Source organism: Heliconius melpomene, chromosome 5, assembly GCF_056956725.1.
Source record: "Heliconius melpomene rosina isolate 202511_hmr_F chromosome 5, ASM5695672v1, whole genome shotgun sequence".
Taxonomy (NCBI): Eukaryota; Metazoa; Arthropoda; class Insecta; order Lepidoptera; family Nymphalidae; genus Heliconius; species Heliconius melpomene.
This window is the reverse complement of record NC_140393.1, coordinates 4,533,369-4,555,968: the sequence shown is the minus strand read 5'-3', so window position 1 is coordinate 4,555,968 and position 22,600 is coordinate 4,533,369. Positions and strand designations below refer to the sequence as shown.

The window sequence follows — 22,600 nt, the reverse complement described above, 5'->3', positions numbered from 1 at the left end:
TAAATCCTATTAAATACGTTTATGTATTGCATGTAAGTAATTTAAATTAATTGCAGTCCATATGTAATTTAAAAAACATAATTAAATTAAATCACCTTCACGCTGTATCCCGCACACAGCACCGAATCGAGTGTTAACACACTCCGTTCCTCAGTTTTAAAATATTATTATATTTTTTTTATTTTACTAAAAGTTCAGTTAAATATATTATTTTCTCAAAGTTTATTAGGAAAAGACGGCGAAACGTAAAATTTAAAGCATAAAGGAACAGATTATAATGAGGAACTTAAAAATATGGCGCAATCTTGTGAAAAATAATAACCTAAGAAAACACTAGAAAGTTCGCTTTGCAAAGTGCTTTAGTAATGCTAAAGCTAAAGCTTTAGTATGCCCCCTCTGAGCAACCTCGCGTTAAGACACTCTGTTCCTATTAAGACACTTCCGTTCCTCACTTTCGGCTGAACTGTTAGCGAAACTTAACGCCGCACTTTGCCTCAACACTATAGTAAGGAAATGAAAATATTAAAATAAATTTGTTAACCGCGAGTGGGAATCGAACCCACAACCGTCCACACGCTTATGCGCCATAATTAGCCTTTTATAATATTATTGACATTATTATACATTTTGTACTTTAATTATTTAAATAAAAGAAGAAAAACATAACGAAATAAACATAAATGAATACGATATATCATCAAACAAAAAAAAAAACCATTTTACCAAAAAATGCGGAAATGGCGATTTGCTATGCAAATTAGCGATAAATTAAAAACCAATATAAACTGAAAGCTGACCCGAGAGGCTTGTCCGTTATTGTCCTCCGTTATTCCGTTACACGAATTGTTTATCATTTTTTTTAATTTATTTTTCTTTCTTTCCATTAAATTACATATTTGTGAAACGTATTAAATATTCAAATATTTCAATTGTCAACAATTGAATTTTCTTTTGTTTATGATTTTAGGAAAAATATTTTTCGTAGACTCTTTTGTTATTTTTTAAAATTTAATCTTGACTTCCTTACACTCTTTCTTTCTTATGTACCTTATGTACCTAATGTACCTATTTTTGTTATTTTTAGCTCTATGCTGTATCCAGAATATGGAAGGATAAGCAGAGGGAACCTGAGAATATAGTGCTAGGATACGTTCCGCCGACTTATCACCGATTGATTTGTGCCAATGTCGTGCCATGCTTTGCCAAGTTACCTAAGCATGGAAATAAAAAATTTAAAAAAAAATCATACCTGAGAGAGAATCGAACCCACAATTGTCGCGCTTACAATCACACACTTGTTCCCCCTGGGCCACGACAACCTTGAATAAATTTTATGCAAGCTATTTTTCTAGGTCATTTATGTTGTGATATAAGTAAATCATTTATTGAAATAGCAAACAAGACCTAACAACATATTTCACTGTAACAGACCAGCTTTAGTACAAGGAAAGTTACCCCATAGGCTAAGTTTATTCAATGGATCATGCGCACTACCAGTTGCCAACTTTGCCGCTACCTTCCCACAGTACCGAGCTGACTTCCATACCCTCCGTTCGTACGTTAAAAGGAGAAAATCCCTCGACTTTTAAAACCACCGAGTGTTATATGTAAGCATATAGTAGAAAAGCATGCTGATGTGTGTTTAGAGAAATTGAGAATTCTTCGATACTGAGTGTACGTGTTTCTTTGAGTTCAGGGTAAGTAGCTCACCTGTAGCTTTTCTGGTTTCTTAGTGGTTGGTGGATATTGCATGATCTGTTAAAGAATTCGGTGTTGATCTGGTCTGAAGTTTTACTTGGTGTCTATTATTAAGTTTATTTAAGATTGAATAATAATTTTACTTGGGCATTTAAATGTTATTTATTAAGATTAAGATATTTAAATTGGTGGAGGAAGTTAAAATTTATTTAGGTATATAATATGATTAAGAAGCTTATACTCATAAAAAGATAATATTGGATCGAAATACTTTAAATATATAAATATTTATAAATCAAATAAATCAGTAGCCCGCTATCAGCAGGGTAGACAGAAAGAATCTAGTGTTAAGACACTCTGTTCCTCACTTTCCGTCGAATTCTGGAGGCATTGCGTGCTGAGTGGCGGCACTCAACGCCACGTATAACCTCGACACCAGAGCGAAGAAATGGAAACATAAATTTAAAGTAAAATAAAGTTTTTAAATTTAAACATTAATGAACCTACGACGGACTGATCGATAAATACAGTTATGTATGGGACTCTTGTAAAATAAAAGAACGTTTTTTACTGTGTTTGATTAAATGCGGTTTTATGGAGGTGTAAATTCGTATTAATCGAAGAATATTTACTAGGAAATGTCTAATTTCCTTCTTGTGACAATGAAAAATCTAAGATATAAATATATATTTTTTTCACTATGTTCTTCACGGATTCAGAGACTATGTAGGGTAGTGGAATCACTCTGCATTTTGTCTTTTTGTCAATAAAGACCACCTTAAAGAATCAAAGTTTCGTCTAGATTAAAATAAAATTACAATTTTGCCCTGGCTTGGTCTCTCTCTATCTTGATTTTAAGTCACCAGTGGAAATCAAAGTGCTTGAGCTATATTACAACTACGTAGGAAGGTAGGGGGAATCTGGGAACCTAGTGTTAAGATATTCCGTTCTTATTAAAGCACTTGTGTTCCCCTCTTTCCGCCAAATTCTGGAGGCATTGCGTGTTGAGCTTGCGAAACTCAACGCCGTGCAAAAATATTTGTTGTTTTATTAGGAAACTAATAAAAAGGAATTTTCTAAAAATACTTTACTTAACCTTTCAAATACACAGAAAAATTACATAGTTGGTTATATTTTTCAAAGGATTAAGGTTTAGTAAGCAATGCACGTTCCAGTGAATTTTTACAAAATCTGATGACATTATCCTCGGTCGTATCTCCCCACGTTCTCCACCCACTAACCCCAAGATCAAGTAAACAAATGAAGTCTTGAAGCTTTTTTGTTTTTAACTAAAAATGGAGTAATATTCATTTTTAGTTAAAAACAAAAAAAGCTCCTGTAACCGACATTTTGGCCCTATATAAAGATTTAGGCGATAGAATAACATTTTTAACAATATTATACGTATTTCGACTATGTACGATTCAAAATAAGAGGCCATTGATGGCGCAAGGGCACAAGTGTATAAACGCGACTGGTTGTGGATTCGATCCCCATTCGAAGAAATTATATTATATATTAATTTAAATTTAAATATTTTCATTTCTTCGCCCTGATGTCAAAGCGAACCGCGGCGTTGAATTCCGCCATTCAACATGCAATGCCTACAGCATTCGGCGGAGAATGAGGAACGGAGTGTTTTAACACTAGGTTCCCTCTGCCTACCCTGCTGTGTGTGCTGACTAACGATTTGAAATGTGGAAATTTACCTTGACTTAAAAGATACCATAGATAAGTATGTATATCAAGGTATTACGAGACACCATGAATTGTTAAGGTCAGCTAATAAACGGCTTTATGCTATTACTTAACTATTGCAATAACTAAATGTGCAAGAAATAAATAATCTTTAATGTTTTCCGATTGCAGGTAAAAGATTACCTTTACCTTTTTATTATGGGAAAATTTTAAAGGTATTTGTTTAAAATTAAACCTTTTTTCGGTTTTAAGCTTACCTTGCATATGACAAGGGTAACCTAATGTTAAGACAGACCGTTCCCCATTTTCTATTGATTTTTCTAAAATGGTAGAACTCATGGTCGAGGTTTATTTTGATACCAGAGCGAGAAAATAAAAATATTAAATAATTTATTCCTTCGAGTGTAAATTGAATCCACAACCCTCTATAGTGCTAGGCGACAGTGTACTAACTGATATAAAATTAAACTTTTATATCATTAAACTTGAGCCAGGTTGGATAAAAGTTTTCACATATATCATACAACTTTAATTTAATTAATTTATATTTGACGTTAAGTTATTAATTTTACAGTCTTATCTTATCTTAGTTAATAGATAAATAAATAATATATATATATATATATATATATATATATATGTATAAGCATAAAAAAATAAAATGAATAAAACTAACCCAACATAGTTTGTTCGGATTAATAGGCGGCAGCCACTTGAATTTACAAGGCTCCTTGGGAAGATTTAATTGGTTGAAGAATGGGAACCGATTTTTAATCCTCATGAATTATTAGGCATGGGACTTATTTCTTTTACGTTTTTTATGTTTTTCGGTCTCTACAATGTCTACAATCCCATATTCAAACAAAGGTTTGCCCCGCGCAGTCAGGTAAAAAAACTGAGAATATCCATACATTTGTAAATATTATTCATTTGACTGTGAACGCTGACAGTACGAAATGCTTCCTACGCTTCACTTATTTTCGCTTTAAACGTTTTCCTGTAAATTTAATGTTTATTTCATGAATAATTTGTATGCGATTTTTGTCTTTTGCATAATGTATAATTACTTACATATGCATAGCAATTTTTGTCTTAAAAGTTGAATTCCACTACTCAACACACAATTCAAGAATTGGGCGGAAAATGGAGAACAGAGTGTATTAACTCTCGGATCCCTATGCCTACTCTGATGTATGCGGGATACATCGTGACGCTAAAAAAACCATAAAAGTAAATACGTTGATTTTATCAGTTTCATTAAACATTTTCATTATATATTTGAGTGACTTCAAAAAGCAAGAAATTGTCAATTCAGTCGTTTCTTTTTTGGATGTATAGATCGTTCAACCAAAGTAACGGAACTAAACGCCGGGGTGTTTTTACTTTATATTTATAAATAGATACAAAATCTTTAACTAATTTGGTTTGCTTAAAGCTAAAATTTGGTTTTAAATAAACTTTCTAACAGTTTCTTAATTTCGTTCCAAGGCCTATTCAATGAGAAAAGTTATAATCAAAATTGTCATTAAGTATTTTAATTGCAAATAAACCTAATTTTCTAATCGTCACCTATTTCATCTAACCCTTGTAAACAAAGTCCAGTCAACAGCAAAAAGGTAATTAAAAGTTTTATTCATATATTTATTTTTAATTATTAATACGTACAGTTGACTGGCATTGTTAATTATAAATATTAACATACAAAATAAATAAGGATGGAAGTTTACTGATATGAATATTTAAAATTAAATTAACATTTTATATTGTTAATATAATGTCATTAATATATATATATATATTTATTTTAATTATTTTCGTGTGTTTTCCATACAACGTGACATTGGCGAAATGAATTGTGCTCAACTGGCACGCTCGAAACGCCATATATCGAGAAATCAATCTATTTTAATTATTTATAATCAATATTTCGATTTACTTTAAAAAATATGGTTTAGAATCTAATAGATATTCTATCTAAAAAAATCACATATCTAACTAGTATATTTCTAAAGAAAAAACTAAATAATTATTAATAGTGTTTATGTTTGGCTAAATCCTTTTAAACTTCTTCAAAAGAATGATTAGAAAACCATGGCGAAAAGGTCAAAAGGAAAAACTATTAATCCAAATCATAATATTACGTTCGTTCTTTTCAGTATTTTGCTTTAATTAAAGATCTTAGTGGTAGAGGGCAAGCGATGTAATTAGTTCTATTTCTTATCTATTTCAACAGTAAGAGCTTACCTTCCATGAATGAGATATATTTCAGTCTTAATTACACTGTAAATGAGAAGAAAACGCTTTCCGTACTTTTGGGTCAGATTGGAAAAACCAATGAGGACCTTGCTCTTAGAGTTCTGTGTCCAAAGATTGCTGAATGGATCCTATTACAAAGCTTCTATCGTTTGTCGGTCTGTTTTGGAAAATGATCTTTTAAATTTTCTTTATAGCTGATTTATTCTAGTTGACTGTACTTGTTGATATCGTAGCTTTAATTATGTATGTAATTTTTATTGGGAGAGTTAAAATTATTTTTATTTTCCTCTCTTCTTACAAACAGTGTTAGCTTTAGCCACCAAATCTCGAAAAAATAACCTTTACACCAAATTACACCAAAAACGTTATATTAAATATTTTATGAATAATTAATAGTCATGCCAGTAATATGAGGCCCGTGGGGGCGCAGTTCGGCATAAGTGTGATTGTAAACGGGACAGGTTGTGGGTTCGATTCACACTCGAGGAAATCAAATATTTAATATTTTTATTTCTTTACTTAGAAGGGAAGAGAAAAGGCATAGGTTTTTCATGATTATAAATATAATTAAATATATTTTGAGTAGAAATTTATGTATCTACTTTAATTTTATTTTTTAATTCTTTATTCTCTTATCAAGAAAATAAACACGATAAGCTACCTTTCAACCACTTCTTGTTTCTAAACAATAACAGTTCCACAAATGGTCCGAAGCTTTATAAAACAAAAGCTCGATGTTAACAATTACAACCACGGCTATTCCCTCCATATAAAAGAAATAATTATATTGTTTTAAATTTCTTTGAAAATCAAAATAATGTTTTTGACATTATAATAAATACCGTTTTACTATTTATAAAGAATCCTTTGAAGATGGTACTTAACTTGTTATTTGTTAAAATAATATTTGAGCTAATTTAAATTAAATAAAGAAATGTTTACCAATTTCTCAATAATATATTCTTAAATAGCTTAAAAAAGCGGCTTCGCCCGCCTACGCTTATTGATATATTAAAGCCAATTTAAACTAAATATTTACAAAAATTTTAGCTCATGTGTTATACTGATGTACAAGCTTTTTTACTGTAATGTTTACTTTTAATTCATGCTCGATCTTTTGATTGCGTTAAATTAGAAACTTGGTTTTTTCTGTACTTCAAAATACGATATATCTTAATTTTTGACATTAATTTTACCTTGATGCCTCCGCGGGATCTCTAGAAAAGAAAATTGTTTTCTCTAAAACAACAATCTGGACAAACGGATTGACAACAAAGGGATTTTGTAGGGGTTAAATTTTTACGGTACGGAACCCAAAAAAATAAAAAATATATTTAACCCATCAAGTATTTATATATTAGGTATTGCTTAATACAATATTATTAAATCTTAAGTAAACTTTAATTACGAGACCCGAAACTCAAGTAAAATGTTAATAATGGGAAAGTTTATTTAACGTAATCCCGAAAGCTCTCAAGCACTCATTAACATGAAAGGTTTGCGATATCGTATTGTCTTTGAGGTGTAAGTATTTATTTATAATTGTGAATTGTTTAAATTAATTTATATTATGTGGAAAAATTGTAATATAATTTTATTGTACGTTAAAAAAAATAACATACAAACTTAAAAAATTTAGAAGTAAAAAAAAAACTCGCTTCTCTTAAATCGATTTCTACCAGGCAATCTTTGTATGTTGGGGTTGTATAAAAGTAGATGGTATTTAATAAATTATTATTCTTATAAAAATAAATAAAATCAACGTTTCACGCTGTATCCCGCTCATAGAACAGTGGCAACTTAGTGTCCAGACACTCAGTGTCCCAATTTCCGCCGAATCACGCTTTTGCCTCGACACCAGAGCAATGTTTTCATTTCTTCGCTCTAGTGTAGAAGCCATGCGCGGCGTTGAATTTCAGAAGGAATCAGAGCTTCTTAATACTAGGATCCCCTCTGTCTTTATTGCAATATAGGGGATACAAAGTCAAGCTGAAAAAAAAATACTCGCACCACCGATGATTAAACATAGAAAAGTAAACTTCGTCTATTGAATAAAAGAAATAAAGTATCTATTTATACAGACTTTTCATATCGTTTATTCATTAAAATTTAAATGTTGTAGAATAAAGAATAGAGCAAAACTTTTCTGTAAATGGATTCTGTGATGGATTGATGTACGAATTAGGCAGAAAAATTTGAACCAATATATTTTTCTTTTGATATTTAAATAGCATTTGTTCATATAGGTTTGGACAAAGCACGTTTTATATTTGCTGTGAACTTCAAATAAACTATTTGCAATATTTTATTTAAGCGCTTTAGGCTTACATTTTGAAGTGACAAAAATTTTAATCATAATTAAAGGCGATCGTTGCCTAATAGAACAGCGTCTGACTCGCGATCAAAAGTCGATAGTAGGGGGTTCGATGTCTATTCTGAGAATTAATTATTTCCAGATTCTGGTAATTAAAAACACCAGAAAATTATCGTACATTTCCGGTCACTTATGTAAGCACAAATAGTTTGAAAATAATGTATAGATTATCATTGATTTATTTAGTGCATTTTTTTATTATAGATTTACATTTTTTTGTTTAGTCAAGTTGTCAAATTACAATGAGTCAGTTTTTTTTTTCAAATTTTAGAAATTGCAATTTTATGAGTAAATATACCTTTGTCAAATCACTATAAAAGAATATTCTCTTTCATGTAGGTTAAAGTTCATAATCGTCGCATTTAATCAACGCCTACCTACCTCATGACGTCATAACGTCTACAAAATTTATATACTCTTATAATTGAATAAAATTTTACAGAAATCTATACTAAAAACTATATGAAATCTTAGTTAAGCTCTCTCTTACAGGTCTCAACAGATGATTAGAGATGTTAAACTTGTCTCCCGTATACCGGAACGTTAATGACGGTGAGAGGACAGTGACGAGCAAGAAGGTCTACTCTAGAAGACCTTGGTATGCCCCACCAGTCGACCCCATAGAGGATATTAAGCCAGTTGATCAATATTCAGGTAATTTTAATTTTATCATTAGTAATTTATCAACTGCTGATATCATCAAAATTAAAAGAGCAAAATAAAATAAGTTAAAATATTACTAAATCAAAAGACTATGTTAAAGTAAATATTACTTCTACAAATATTTATTTAAATAATTACTATTGAAAAAAATCTATTATTAATATTTGTTTTACCAGTGCAAAAAATTAATATTTTAAAACAACCGAAATATGCTTATATTCTGACTAAATCAAATTATATTAACATTCAAATGCCAAACCTGTATTTTTTGAAAGTTTTTACTTGTATTTATTCTTACCCAGTTTACGATCCACCACCTATCGACTACTATGATATATCTGATGGAGATGACCCAGTAACACCCATCCATGTTAAGACATTAGGCCAAGTGGCATCATCACCTACAGATTCCAGATTCGATCAAACACCAACTACAAGGACAGTTCATGAATTCTCCATCGCCAACTCTATCAATTTGAGAGGTAATGTAAACTTATTAACCTATTCGTATGACGTCATATACTTAATTGCTTGTGTTAAAATAGAACGTTTAATTTGTTTTAAGTAATTATTATATAGAATGGATAATAATAATGAAATTAGTTTATTTTTATAACTTCTTTACAAATTACTAGATCTACCTGTGTGTGATAGACGCGTTATTATAGTTACGAGAAATCTATAAACTAAGACGAATAAATATGGTCGTTTAGTTATGATTATAGTAAAAAACTTCTTTATGGAGCGTTAAAACTTTAAGAAATTATTATTAGCTTCATATACATATACTAGCGACCCTCTTGCGGCTTCGCCCGCTTTTACTACTGGATTATTCATATAATGTATCTTTTGCGAAGCACTTAAGATAATGTGAAAATTAATTAAACCCTAATGCAACCCGCATTTTCGTAGTTTCAATAAGGATTTTCCAATTGTTTTACACAGCAAGGATTTTTTTAGTAGGTACCGTAATTATAAATCTTTGCTACTAATCTTTACTCTTCTTTAAGTACTTATTAAAATATATTTAAATGACTACTTTTAAACGGAAGAAATTATAAACAAAAGCCTACCTACTAATAACTACTATAAAAAATATGAAACCAAATATATCGCGCTGAAATAATACATTCAACTCCAATTATCCAATACGTGCAAACGCATCTAAATCTTCGTTGCTATAAAGGCAGGCGGGTTTTTTTTTCGAGCTTGTGGTTAATGCTGAAGAGGGTATTCTGTCCCTGATGAAAAGCAAGCACTACGTGGCTGCCTGTGAGGAAAATCAAATAGAATGCATCGGCCGGGAATCGAACCCGGGCCGCCCGCGTGGCAGGCGAGCATTCTACCACTGAACCACCGATGACTGCTCATCACGCGCTTGTGTATAAATAAGCAAAACGTCGCGAGGCACGTTTCGCAGCAAGGATGTTTTAGTATTTTAACAACTTCTAAAGTACTTATTAAAATGAAAAAACAGTAAAAGACAGTTCATCTACATTAAATGGCCAACGTAACTAACATACATATTTATATGCTGAGAGTAAGGGATAAGTAAAACTTGAGTCGGCACAGCTGATGAGTCAACGGCGTGATGTGTCAACAATTAAATGTGTTTTTCTCTAAAACTATTCGCAATTTCGAAATAGTGTAAAAAGCAAATTTTATCTTCGTTTAAGGTAGAAAATTAATAAAGTATTTTAAAGGATAAGGATTAATACCATTATGGAAAAATATCCCTCACAATAAAAAATATATTGAAATTACTATTTTTAGACAGAAATATGATCACTACACGTTATCCTTAAAAGATAAAAATATGCTCTCGCGGACTTTTTTGTAGATCTTATTAAGAGGAACAATACTCCAGTACATTTTTTTCATGTAGTACTTACCATTAAAGCAGCGCATGCGCGAAAGTGTCTCAACGGGTAGGACTTTAGACACATTTATCGTATTTATGTTAATTTACATAAGAATGTACAAATAATAAACTATATATAAACCTCCTACGGAAAATACTCGACCTAATGGTGAAAACCGCTTCAAAATCCGTTGGGTGGTTTAGAAGAAGAAGAGTTAGAAACAACAGACAGACACGAAAAGCGACTTTGTTTTATAAGATATAGGATATTACAATTTTCTGTGGAGAAACTATATACATTATGAGTCTATTTTGCATATTTAGACTTCACAAGATAAATTGTATTGCATTTTGTGGAGTTTTGATAAGAATTTTGTGCCAGCACATAAAGAAAAATAACAAAATATTCTTAGATATCTCGTAAAACATTTGATGAACTGGATTTATATAAATAGCTTAGATTAAATCACAACAAAGATTCTAGTTACTTATTTAGATCTAATTTAAATATTTACAAAATAGATTAAGGCTAGAAGATAGAAATAGCCTAAGACTTCGAAATAACGTTTGAAATTAATAATTTTGGTTTAATAAAATCATATTAAAATTGAGGCCATCGTGGCGTTAAAGCCCGTGATTGTAAACGCGAAGGTTGTGTGTTTGATTTTTTTAGGGGAAATGAAATATTATTTATTAATATTTTTATTTCCTCGCTGGTAACTCAACACGCAATGGCTCATCCGGCGTAAAGGGGAGAACGGAGTGTCCTAACACTAGTTTACCTACACTTCTATAAGCAGGATACAAAGTGAAACTGAAAAAAAAGAGAAAAAATATATCAAAATAGAAAATATATACTAGAAATATCAAATAGAAATTTAAAATAATCTTTAGACGTTAATGCGATCACTAATGTTATTATTTAACTATGTGCTGAAATACATTAACAAACAAATTACATTAAAATAAACGAGGCTATATTAGAATGTTTGATAAATCAACTGAAAATTATAGGAGCTTCAAAATTTTCAAGCAAGAGTTCATATGAATATGCAATTTACTTTGATGAACGCATTGTTTAATTTGCACGACCGGCACGGTTAGGCACGTGTTACATCGTTCTCTATACACAAAGGATTTAATTTATTTAGTTTATATACTTAATGGAATATAATGGCGTTAATTCAAGTTATTTTAATTATTAAATTGAGGTTTTATCATTGCATTAGCGCAGTGGTAAAAGCTTTAGACTGTAATTCGATAGTTGTGAGTTTAATTCCCATTCGGGTAAATGATTATTAATTAATATTTTCATTTCTTCGCTCTGGTGACAAGTCAAAGCGGCGTTTAGTTCCGCCATTTAAGACGCCCTGTGGAAAAAGGAGTGTTGCAGAATGCGGAATACAGTGTGAAGCTGAAAAAGAAAAGACTTTTAACATTTAATTATGTCAATTAAATATTATAGATTCCGGAAATAATAAATGAGGATATATTTATCAATAAAAAAAATAATGGAATATAAATTTACAAATAACATAATCCTTGTTTAATATTATTATTTTAATATCTTGTTTAGCTTTAGATATTACTTTTTCATATTTTGTTTTCAAAGCGTACCTAATGAGAGTCGTAAAATTTTGATGGCACCTTCTTTATTTTGCGACATTATTATGAACGGAATAATCTCTAAGGTGACTTGGAAATAAATAGCTAAAATACTATAAAACTTTTTTCTTATATTTTTTCTTTTGCTAGAAATCTCGTTGAAACTATATTTTCGTTAAGAAATGAAATATTTGATACTTTCATTCTAGTGTCGAAGTTTGCCTCGGCGCGGCGTTGAGTTCCGCCGCTCAACCTCCAGAAGGAAATGTGACTTTAAAACCGACTAGTTGTGGGTTCGATCCCCGCTTGAGGAGATGAAATATTTATTTAAATTTATATTTTTTTCGCTCTGGTGTCGAGGTAAAGCGCGGCGTTCAGTTCTACCATCAACAAGCAAAGCCTCCAGAATTCGGCAGAAAGTGGGGAACGGAGTGTCTTAACTCTTGGTTCCTACCTACCCTGCTGTGTGCGTGATAAAGCGTGAAACTGATTTAATTTCAATTTTAAACCTGTCACGTATACAATCATACTACTACTAATACATAGCTACAAATGATTAACATTTTTTTATTTGCAAATATCGTATTCAAGCGTAGATTTTTATAGAATGTCCTAACACGCTTCTTCACTTTACGTGAGTGAGTATTAAGATAAATAAAATGACCGATATAAACGTGAAGCCATGAATTTTGGAACAGGAGAAAAAACTTTTACGACCTAACACTATCCGTTCGCCTTACTTTCGTGTGATATATATAATTTATTTTTCACAAACCACTTGCCTCCAATTCACTTAAATCATTATATTATTAAAATAAAAGAAGCTTAAGTTGGTATTTTTGTATTATTATATACTCCAATATAAGAAAAAACAAATAATTTTATTTTCAAAATATTAAATAAATATTATTCTATGTTGGAAAAGTCAATACCAATCGGACAACGAAAAATAAACATTTTAAACGTACCACTCTAAATGGAAGTGACAGCGATGGCTTTCCTCATTTATTTGTCGACATGAGAATGGACGAGCGTGACTCGCGCTCGCATACCGAGGGTTCCGTACAATAATTGGAGGTCTTGTTTTCTGCAATTCTAAATTAACCAGAGCCTCATATACCTCACTTAAACTAACGCCTTCAATACCTTTTTTTGCCCCCCTTTTAAGGCTATAATTTTTTAGAATATAACCATATCATGAAACATGAAACATGTTGCAGGATAGGCAGAAGGAATCTTAGTGTTAGTCTAGTAGCGTCTCCCTGCTCTACGATTAGCTTCAATTATATATAATAAAAATTATAAATATATAGATACATCACTCAGTAGTAATGTATCTATATATAATCGCCGGATCTAGAAAAATACATATGTATGTCTAGATAGAATATAATAAATAACATATAATTAAAAAGTTAACATGGTCCAATCTTGTTTATATTAGTTTATTTTTTATATTATATAGCTATTGTATTATTTATACAACTATTTGATTATAATATAACGTGACGTTCATAGATAAATGTTAATGTGACTTTTATTTTATTCAGTTATTAGTTTATTGACCAGCTGTAACAGCGCTGTTTAGATATAGTTTTTTAATGGCTCCTTAGGGCTCGTTCAACTTGTTAAGAAAGAAATAAAAAAAAGGTATATTTCTAGATTTAAAAAAAATCTCTGTAAGAGAAACAATTTCAACATATTTTTACCGAAACTAATATTTAATTTAAATAATTTTGAATATAATTTATAGTCAAAATCGTCTGTGAATAAATTATTATTTATTCTTATGATAAGCTTTTTATCTTACAAGTTACTAAGAAACATGATATCAACATAATTATACATTAAGTATTTTTATAATATTTTATTATCTTACAATATTGAAAATTATTTTATATTATATTATTAAAAATAATTTAAAAATATTTTTTTTTGTTACATAAATATTTTTATTTCTAACAGAGGTAGTCCTAGTAGCACTAGGAGGGGCTGGCGCAGCAGTAGTGTTGCTGATCGTGATGGCGGGTGTCTTCTGTGCACGCAGACGCAAGAACAGCCCAAGCCCTGTACCATCGCCACCGATACTGGTGTATCCTCCTCATGATATTGCAGCTTCTTGTTACTTGTAAGTATAAACTGCTAACTCCTTGTCTATTAAAGATAATATTAATTTATTGACAAGTACATAAATAACTTACGAAACGGTCTAGGTTTCTAATAAATGATTACTATTATCCTATCCTATATCTTATAAAACAAAGTCAGTCAGTTGAGACACTTTCGCGCATGCGCTGCTTTAAAATTACGGTACCTACTAAAAAATCCTTGCTGTGTAAAACAATTGGAAAGTCCTTATTGAAACTACGAAAATGCGGGTTGCAGTAGGGTTTAATTAATTTTCATTTTATCTTAAGTGCTTTGCAAACATACATTACATGAATAATCCAGTAGTTAAAGCGGGCGAAGCCGCAGGAGGGTCGCTAGTTCAAATATATTTTAATAAGTACTTGAAAAGATTAGTAGCACAGATTTAAAATTACGGTACTTACTAAAAAATCCTTGCTGTGTAAAACAATTGGAAAATCCTTATTGAAACTACGAAAATGTGGGTTGCATTAGGGTTTAATTAATTTTCACATTATCTTAAGTGCTTTGCAAACATACATTATATGAATAATCCAGTAGTAAAAGCGGGCGAAGCCGCAAGAGGGTCGCTAGTTATTATATAAGCATAAAGATAGCTACGTTCAGTTTAAATTTCATGAACAGGGAACTTAGTGTTAGAACACTCCGTTCCCCATCTTCAAGATTCAATCAAACGTTTCAATTGAAATAACATTTTAAATATACAATTAGAAATATTCTACGAGAAATATAGTCAGATGAAAAAAGATGTAATCAATCGATCTTCCTTGTGTTTTTTTCTATTCTATCTGACATTAGCAGAGCTACAAATGACACACTTTAAAGCATTGTACTGAAAAGCTAAGAAATAGTTGAAAGTATTAGAAAGTCTATCTACTGCAATTGTGGCCCTACTTTAAATTATTTTTCAGATTATTTAATTTTTTTAAACTTAAATAAATAAATTAATTAACTTAAACTTAACTTTTATAATTGAAAGAAACCAGATAGTATTTCTAGTGTATTATAATCGCACTAAGATTACTGTACATATTGACGTCATCAGAATTCCATACATAATGAATGCTTACCAATCACTTAAACCACATTGACTTCAATAATTACAGACAGATTAATTTGTATTATATATATTTGAAGTTAACTTCCATAATAATACTTAATTGGAAGCCAGTTGTCAAGGCAGTTTGTTCAGTTTTGATCGATGATGCCATCATGGTTGAATTAGGAGGATTCTGAATATTTGCGTTAAATAGTAATACAAAAAATATGTAGAAACTCGATACCCACTTTTTGCCAAATATCCAAATAGTAGAGTAGTAGACTATAAGTGGATCTAGAAGAGAGATTGCATATGACTGGAAACGCGGAGTTTACCTCTCCCATATTATTTTATCTCATTGTTCTGGTAAGCAGAACGGCGTTGAGTTCCGCCATTTAACACACAACATCTCGAATTTGATCGAAAAGAATCTTGACACTAAGTTGTCTTTGCCAAACCTACAAACAAGATAGAGCGTGAAGCTAAAGAATTATTCATGGAACCACTAGTACAGTTTTAGCTATATTCAATTTGTACTAGACTACAGTCTAAGGCAATTATTTTAACAATTAATGTAGATTTTAATAATTAAAGCTAATATAATTAAAACGAAATCGCATTAAAATTTAACTCAAAAATAATTAAAAGATTTGAGGGCTATTTATTAGCATGTAAACGTGATTTCTAATTTGTTCTGATCCGTCGAAGACTTTTCCTGGAAAAAGTTAAGCTAAGCAGTTCTAATTGAATATAATTTTTCTACTATTTTCATAGAGCTATGAAAAACTTGACGTCGTAATTTATTTTCACTTACTACGATAGTACCTAGTGCTCTAGAGAAGGTTAAATTTGTAATAAATTTTATTATTGAAAGAAAAATATTAGTATTTTCATTTCTTTGCTCTGGTACTCAACTACCACTCAACACACAAGCCCTGGGAAAAATCGACGGAAAGTGGAAAACGGAGTGTCTTAACACTAGGTTCCTTCTGTTAAGGTAAAGTAACCTGCTGATATAGTAATAATTAGAAACCTATTACATATTTTTTTCTTCACAATATTGTAGGGTACTTTAGTAAAAAATAAAAAAAATATATTTTTTTGTATTGATATGGATCCTTCGCAGAAAACAAAGCGTGACGCCCATTATTATCATTCTACACGAATTTCTGAAAATGGGAACAAAAAGAAAAGGAAAAGGTCGGACAGTTTCGTAACTCCATCCTCGCCGTCTACCTCATTAGCGATAGAACACGAACAAATGTTCCTTTTAAAAGTATCAAAGTTAATTTTAGTAACGAGTGTAATTTTTTTTTAATAATATCTTTGTATAGGTACTTTAGTTAGGTTCAAATTTGTTTTTGGAAATTAGATTTTGTTTTCAAAATTGGCTTTTTCTTGGTGAATTTGCAGTTTTTCGTAATTGTTTTGAAGTTTTGTATTACAAATGAAATTAAATTAAAAATTAGACAATTTCTGCAAGTTTTCTTAGCAGCTTATTAGAAGTGCTTATTCACATTTATCTTTTTGAAGCCACTGCTTTACGCTGCTATTTAAATTTAAAAATATACAAATAAAAATAATCTAAAGCTATCATAATCAAAAAGATATTGAAGATTCTTTTTATAAAAAAAACTCTCAAAAGGGCAAACTTTGCTTGTTCAGAATGTCTAAACGGAGTGCTCTAACACTAAATTCCTTATTAATTTATTTAGGAAATATGTGAATATAATTTTACAATTTCTATTTCTTGACTTAGCCTTTCTCAATGACGTACTAAACTCACATTACTGATTACAACGTACTTCTATATACGGTATATTCGTGAACTATCATCATTTTATAATGATAGTACTAGTTATAATTATTTCATGTCACGCAAAATCGTGACATTATAATATATGTAACCTAAAACACAAATATAAATAAATTTTAATTTAGTAATAGTTTGTTTCTGCCCCAAGTTTATATATTACTTATAGAAATCTCAACTTATGGTATGAAGATTTCTATGGTTTCTGCTATGGAAATCGATAAATATACGAGTAAGTTTTATGAGGCCATGGGTGCAAGGGCAGAAATGTTTGATTGTAAACGCGACTCGTTGTGAGTTCGATCCTCACTCGAGGAAATTAAATAGTTATGTAAATTTATAATTTCATTTCTTCGCTCTGGAGTAACACAGTCATTGTAAGGCAACTCTCTCTCTGGTACCAAGACAACAAGTGCAGCGTTTAGTTCCGCCACTCAACGTGCAATATCTCTAAAATTCTGTGGAAAATAGACATATCTACTCTGCGGTGTGCGTAACACAGCTATAAGAACATTAAAAACAATAAAATAGCATAATCCATGAATTCAATAGTCAGTTGTGAAATAAATTAACCTTTTAAGGATTTACAAACAACTAACTTTCAATAAACTTGTTACCCCACTGTATTTTAAGAGGCTCTAAACAAAGTTGTCCCTTTTGTTCCTCTTATTACATTATTAACGAATTGATTCTCGCTTATCAATAATTTATAACGTAAAACGTTTTTACTCGTTCCTCTAGGGATCCCCGGAAATCTTCTGTTAGTATTTCCTTACACTCCCCAAGGAGTTATATGCCAAATTTCAGCTTTTCATGTCTAGTAATTGCTGTATTAGCATTGCTCTGTCTGTCGCTTAACAACAGAAGAGTTATAAAGACAACTATGAAATGTAAAATGACGTCATTCGTTCTTTCTTTGTATTTTTAATTTAATACATTTAGTTTGCATTTGATAATATTTTTTTATCTCCTCAAAAGTAATTACTGTAACGCAATTTAAATTTAATTACACAAGTACAAAATTGATAATATTTAACCGAAAATAACATTCATAGATTCAATAAAGGTTCTGTAATAGTTTTCCCAAAGCTTTTCCGTTTATATTTCCCCAAAGAATCAACATTATCAATTTAGACGCTTTATTCTTCGTGTTTCCGGTTATCTATCTATGTAGATAGAAATCTAGCTTTATCTAACAGTCACACAGTAACAAAATACTTTTATTTATTTAAATATAACTTTAAAAAAATCTGAGAAAAAAGTATCTTAACACTGAATTATCTCGCTACCTTATTAAACGAAAAGAAAAGCGGGCAGATAATAAATAGAAGTTACAAATATTTATTGAAAAATTATATTAAAATTATGCGAATATCGAATAAAATAATCGAACTCATAATTTCCATCAGAGCTATACAATTCTATATTAACGAACCATAAATATTTTATTCTTCATTTTCACGCTGTATCCCGCATGTAGCAGGTTAGACAGAGGTATCCTAGCGTTAATACACCTAGTTCCCCACTTTTCATCGTATTTTCGAGGCATTGTGTATAGAGTGGCGGAACTTAACGCCGCGCTTTTCCTTGATACCAGAAAGAAGAAATGAAAACACTAATAAATAAAAGTTCATTACCCCGAGTAGGACTTGAATTCAAAATTGTCACGTTACAGTCATGCTGCCTCTGCGCCATAACGGCCTCAAAAACTATGTTAAAAATAACATAATAAACATTAACTAAATAATTAAATCCCACCAGGACCAAAGAAGTGAACTTCTCGTTGCCTACATTACGCTCGTCGTCGCTCGGGGAGCTGCGTGACGTCAGCGTGTCGAGCCTGAACAGTGACGTGCTGTGCCCGCCCACCACGTCGCAGTACCGTTCCAATTCATTCAGTAAGTGACAATTATTTACTAATTAAACAATAAACCAGAGCATAAACCACTGTATGCATATTTCAGTTAATTGTATGAAAATAAATTAATAATGTCACAGTTAACTAACTATACCTGTATTACGGTATTATCTATATTATTATTAATTTTAATTCGAACTTCAGATTCTCTAGCTTTTACGAAAGTTTTTTTTTTTACAATTTATATTCAAAATAAAATCTTTTATAATACAGTTCCTAACTAAAGTAATTCTTATCAAATTTTAATTTAATCTATTTGATATCCTTAATTATAAAAATATTTTTTAAATTAAAGCATGTGTGGGTTCGATTCCTACTATAAAATATTTAATATTTTAATTTTCTCGCTCTGGTATCGAAGAAAGCGAGACATTGAGTTTAGCCATTCAACATCCAATGCCTGGAGAATTCGGTGAAAATTGGGGAACGGAAGTATTTCAATGGAAAAAGAGTGTGTTAACACTAGCTTCCCACGTACCTACCCTACTATACAAATAATACAAAAATATAACTATATATTTCATGGTACCATATACCATTATCGAATTAACGAAAAAAAAAACATTTAATTGACTATTTCCAAAGAAAATGATCCTTAGAAAGTCTCTTAGGAAATGGTAAGCCGGAGGTCGTGCTTATTAGCGAGATACGTAAGAAGTCATCTTCCATTATCCGATTAATGTCGCTTGCGAAAGCTTACCTATACGAAAAAAAATCGAGAAATTACTGTTTATTTCGTGTTAATATATTTGTTACCGGAAATCTAAGTACTTTTGTCGGTAAAATATACAAATAAATAAATCAGTTTCACGCTGAATCCCGCATACAGCAGGATAGGCAGCGGTTTTGCGCGGGATACAAGCTGCGATAATTACTATGAAATTATGAAAAAAGTACCTACTTAGAATTTATCATCGTCTAAATTAAATGAAAATTAATATGATTTTTGATGTTAATATTACTTTAGACTTTATTATAAAATTTTCACACAAGGTGGGAAACTCACAATGAGCAAATATTTTATATTATAAAACTTTCTTAATGAAAGTTGTAACAATTTAAGACAGTTATTTTAAATTAAGTAGACACGGTGTAACTTTTACGTATATGTATTTATAATTTAATTAAATTTTATTTCATTATATTAGCAACCTATTCTATTAATAAAATAAGGAAAAATCCATTTTGTATAATATCTTGACAACGTCCCCGGCGTAGCGACTGTTCTACGGCTGTCGGAAGCTATGATAGCAATTTTCATTGACGTTAAACATCCCGCTCCGTGGTCTTTATCTAAAGTCAATGGCACTTTAACTAATCTAGATAATATAATACAGGCTTCGATCTAATTCAGTATTATAGAAATCAAATCAAATATGACGTCAATTTTAATTATTCAAAATATTTTTTTTTGTTTTCTGTGACTGTGAACGTGACAGGTTATGGGTTCGATTCCCACTCGAAGAAATTAAATATTTAATATTTTCCTTTCTACGCTCTGTCGAGGCAAAATGCGGCGCAGAATACTCAACCCGCAGCGCCCCCAGATATCGGCGGAAAATAGGGAAAGGGAAAATACCCCGCTATTTGCGGGATAAAGCGTGATAATAGTCTTATCTTTATTGCTTGAAATATATTATTTTTAAATACTATTTTTATAGTGAAAACGATGCTGTGTGCGGGATACAGTGTGAAGAAAAATAAAATATTTTAATTTAAATTCAAACATTACGGCAGTTAATCTATCTGATGAAACCCAACTCATAGAATATATTTAAGTACTGATGTAAACTGTCAGAATTTCTTATTTGTATTACGTAGGTACCAACCCTTTCGAAACTATAAACTTGCAATAAATATTATTTTATATATGTAGGTATAGTATTAATTTATATAATAATATATATAATGCTGCTGAAATTAAATATTCTAATGTTCTATTCTAGTGTAAAACACTCTGCTCCCCATTTTCATTTCCTGGCTTTGGTACTGGGCCATCCGTCATCCCCTCTCAACACGGAATGCCTCCAGAAGCGGAATTCCTCCTAGACGGTCATTTCCAAATGTTATTTTATAATGAAAACATATTTCATGATTAAAATGAGCAAGGTGTGTATAATTTCCCGACCACATGAAGGTAGCCCCAAGAGATTTACTCCACTTAGTTTGACATTACACCAGACCCATGTTGCTTTAATATTATATTCTAACATATTAAAAATTTAATCTTCATATTACTAAATATTTATAAAAAAATATTAAACTTTTGTTTGGAAAATTACGTTTTTTCTTTGTTAAGTGATCAAGAAAATCTATATAATATATTTATTAGAAGTAAAGCAAGGTAGGCAGAGGGAACATTTTCCGCCGAATTCTGGAGGCATTTCGTGTTGAGTGGCAAAACTCAACACTACACTTTGCGCGGGAGCGAAGAAATTAAAATATTTAATTTTTTCGAGTGGAAATCGAACCCACGGCCTGTCGTGTTTACAATTCTGCCCCTGTACTTCATATATAAGCAGCATCTGTCTATGTCAGTGTGACCTTTAGTCCCTGACGCTCTGCTAAGCGCTTTATCAAGAAAAATGACAAAATTATGTTATGGAAAATTGTGAAAATGAGAATATTCGATAAAGCCATGCTTTACGTTATATTTTCGATTATACTTTATAATATACGAGTTAAGAAATATTGCTTTTATTTCTAGGCTAATGCTAGTTGTTATATCCTACCTGATTCGAACAATCTAATTCAATTCTAACTTAACTTTATTTTTTTTTTATATTATAAGTTCAACGAAGTTTAAATATATTTTTTGAGTTTTATTTCTTTTTTATTTAAGATTTAAACCCACTATCACTTACAAAAATTTAATTTCATGAATTACTATATAACTACAAGCATTTCGTTAGCTAAAATGACTTTTTTGTTATTTTAATTTTCAAATACAATTCCGATTTACGTTATGTGAAATTTCCAAATGCCACGCCCGAATGACGCACCTGTAGTACAATACATCGTTTTGTTGCCACTAGAGAGCCTGCTCCATTAGGATTCAAATTTAATAGGATTCCATTCCTCTTTTGCCAACAGATAATAAAATTGTTCATTTAAAAACTGATTTTTTAACTATAATAACGGCCGTTAGGGAGCTTTTTTTTACTTCCCTAAGGTAATACAAGGGTCATAATCAGAAAAATGGACATTTTCGAATTCGTAACGTAACTGATAAGTAACAATACTGATAATGTTAGTTACGAAACAAATGACATAAGGCGTTATACACAACAAAATAAGGATATTATATGAATAAAACTATTGTTTTTTTTTTAAATTAATGAGACACAGATAAAAATTTTAAAGATTCATCGTTGAATTAACAGATTATAAATGTAAGAAGAAAACATAAAAAACTGACAATATTAACAATATAATAATGCTAGTTCTTAACGTAATAAACTTATATTTCTAGTTAGAGATCGCAAAGTTAATGATAAAATTATATCGACTTTAAAATATATCAAAAT

The 22,600-nt window shown here is 30.6% G+C and overlaps 1 protein-coding gene across 2 annotated transcripts in view; it reads left to right on the top strand.

Moving 5' to 3' along the window:
* The first annotated feature begins 1,524 nt into the window (after positions 1-1,524).
* The window catches only part of LOC146538946 (synaptotagmin-15-like), a 48,977-nt gene continuing 27,901 nt past the window's right edge, over positions 1,525-22,600 (top strand). The window contains exons 1-5 of one of the 2 annotated variants that reach the window (XM_085185654.1): positions 1,525-1,697; positions 8,519-8,680; positions 8,992-9,171; positions 14,121-14,283; positions 18,917-19,053. In XM_085185654.1, the coding sequence (XP_085041780.1) occupies positions 8,539-8,680; positions 8,992-9,171; positions 14,121-14,283; positions 18,917-19,053 (622 nt within the window). In that variant the 5' untranslated portion in view covers positions 1,525-1,697; positions 8,519-8,538. The remainder of the gene's footprint in view (positions 1,698-8,518; positions 8,681-8,991; positions 9,172-14,120; positions 14,284-18,916; positions 19,054-22,600) is intronic. The other variant, XM_085185655.1, reaches the window with a different exon arrangement.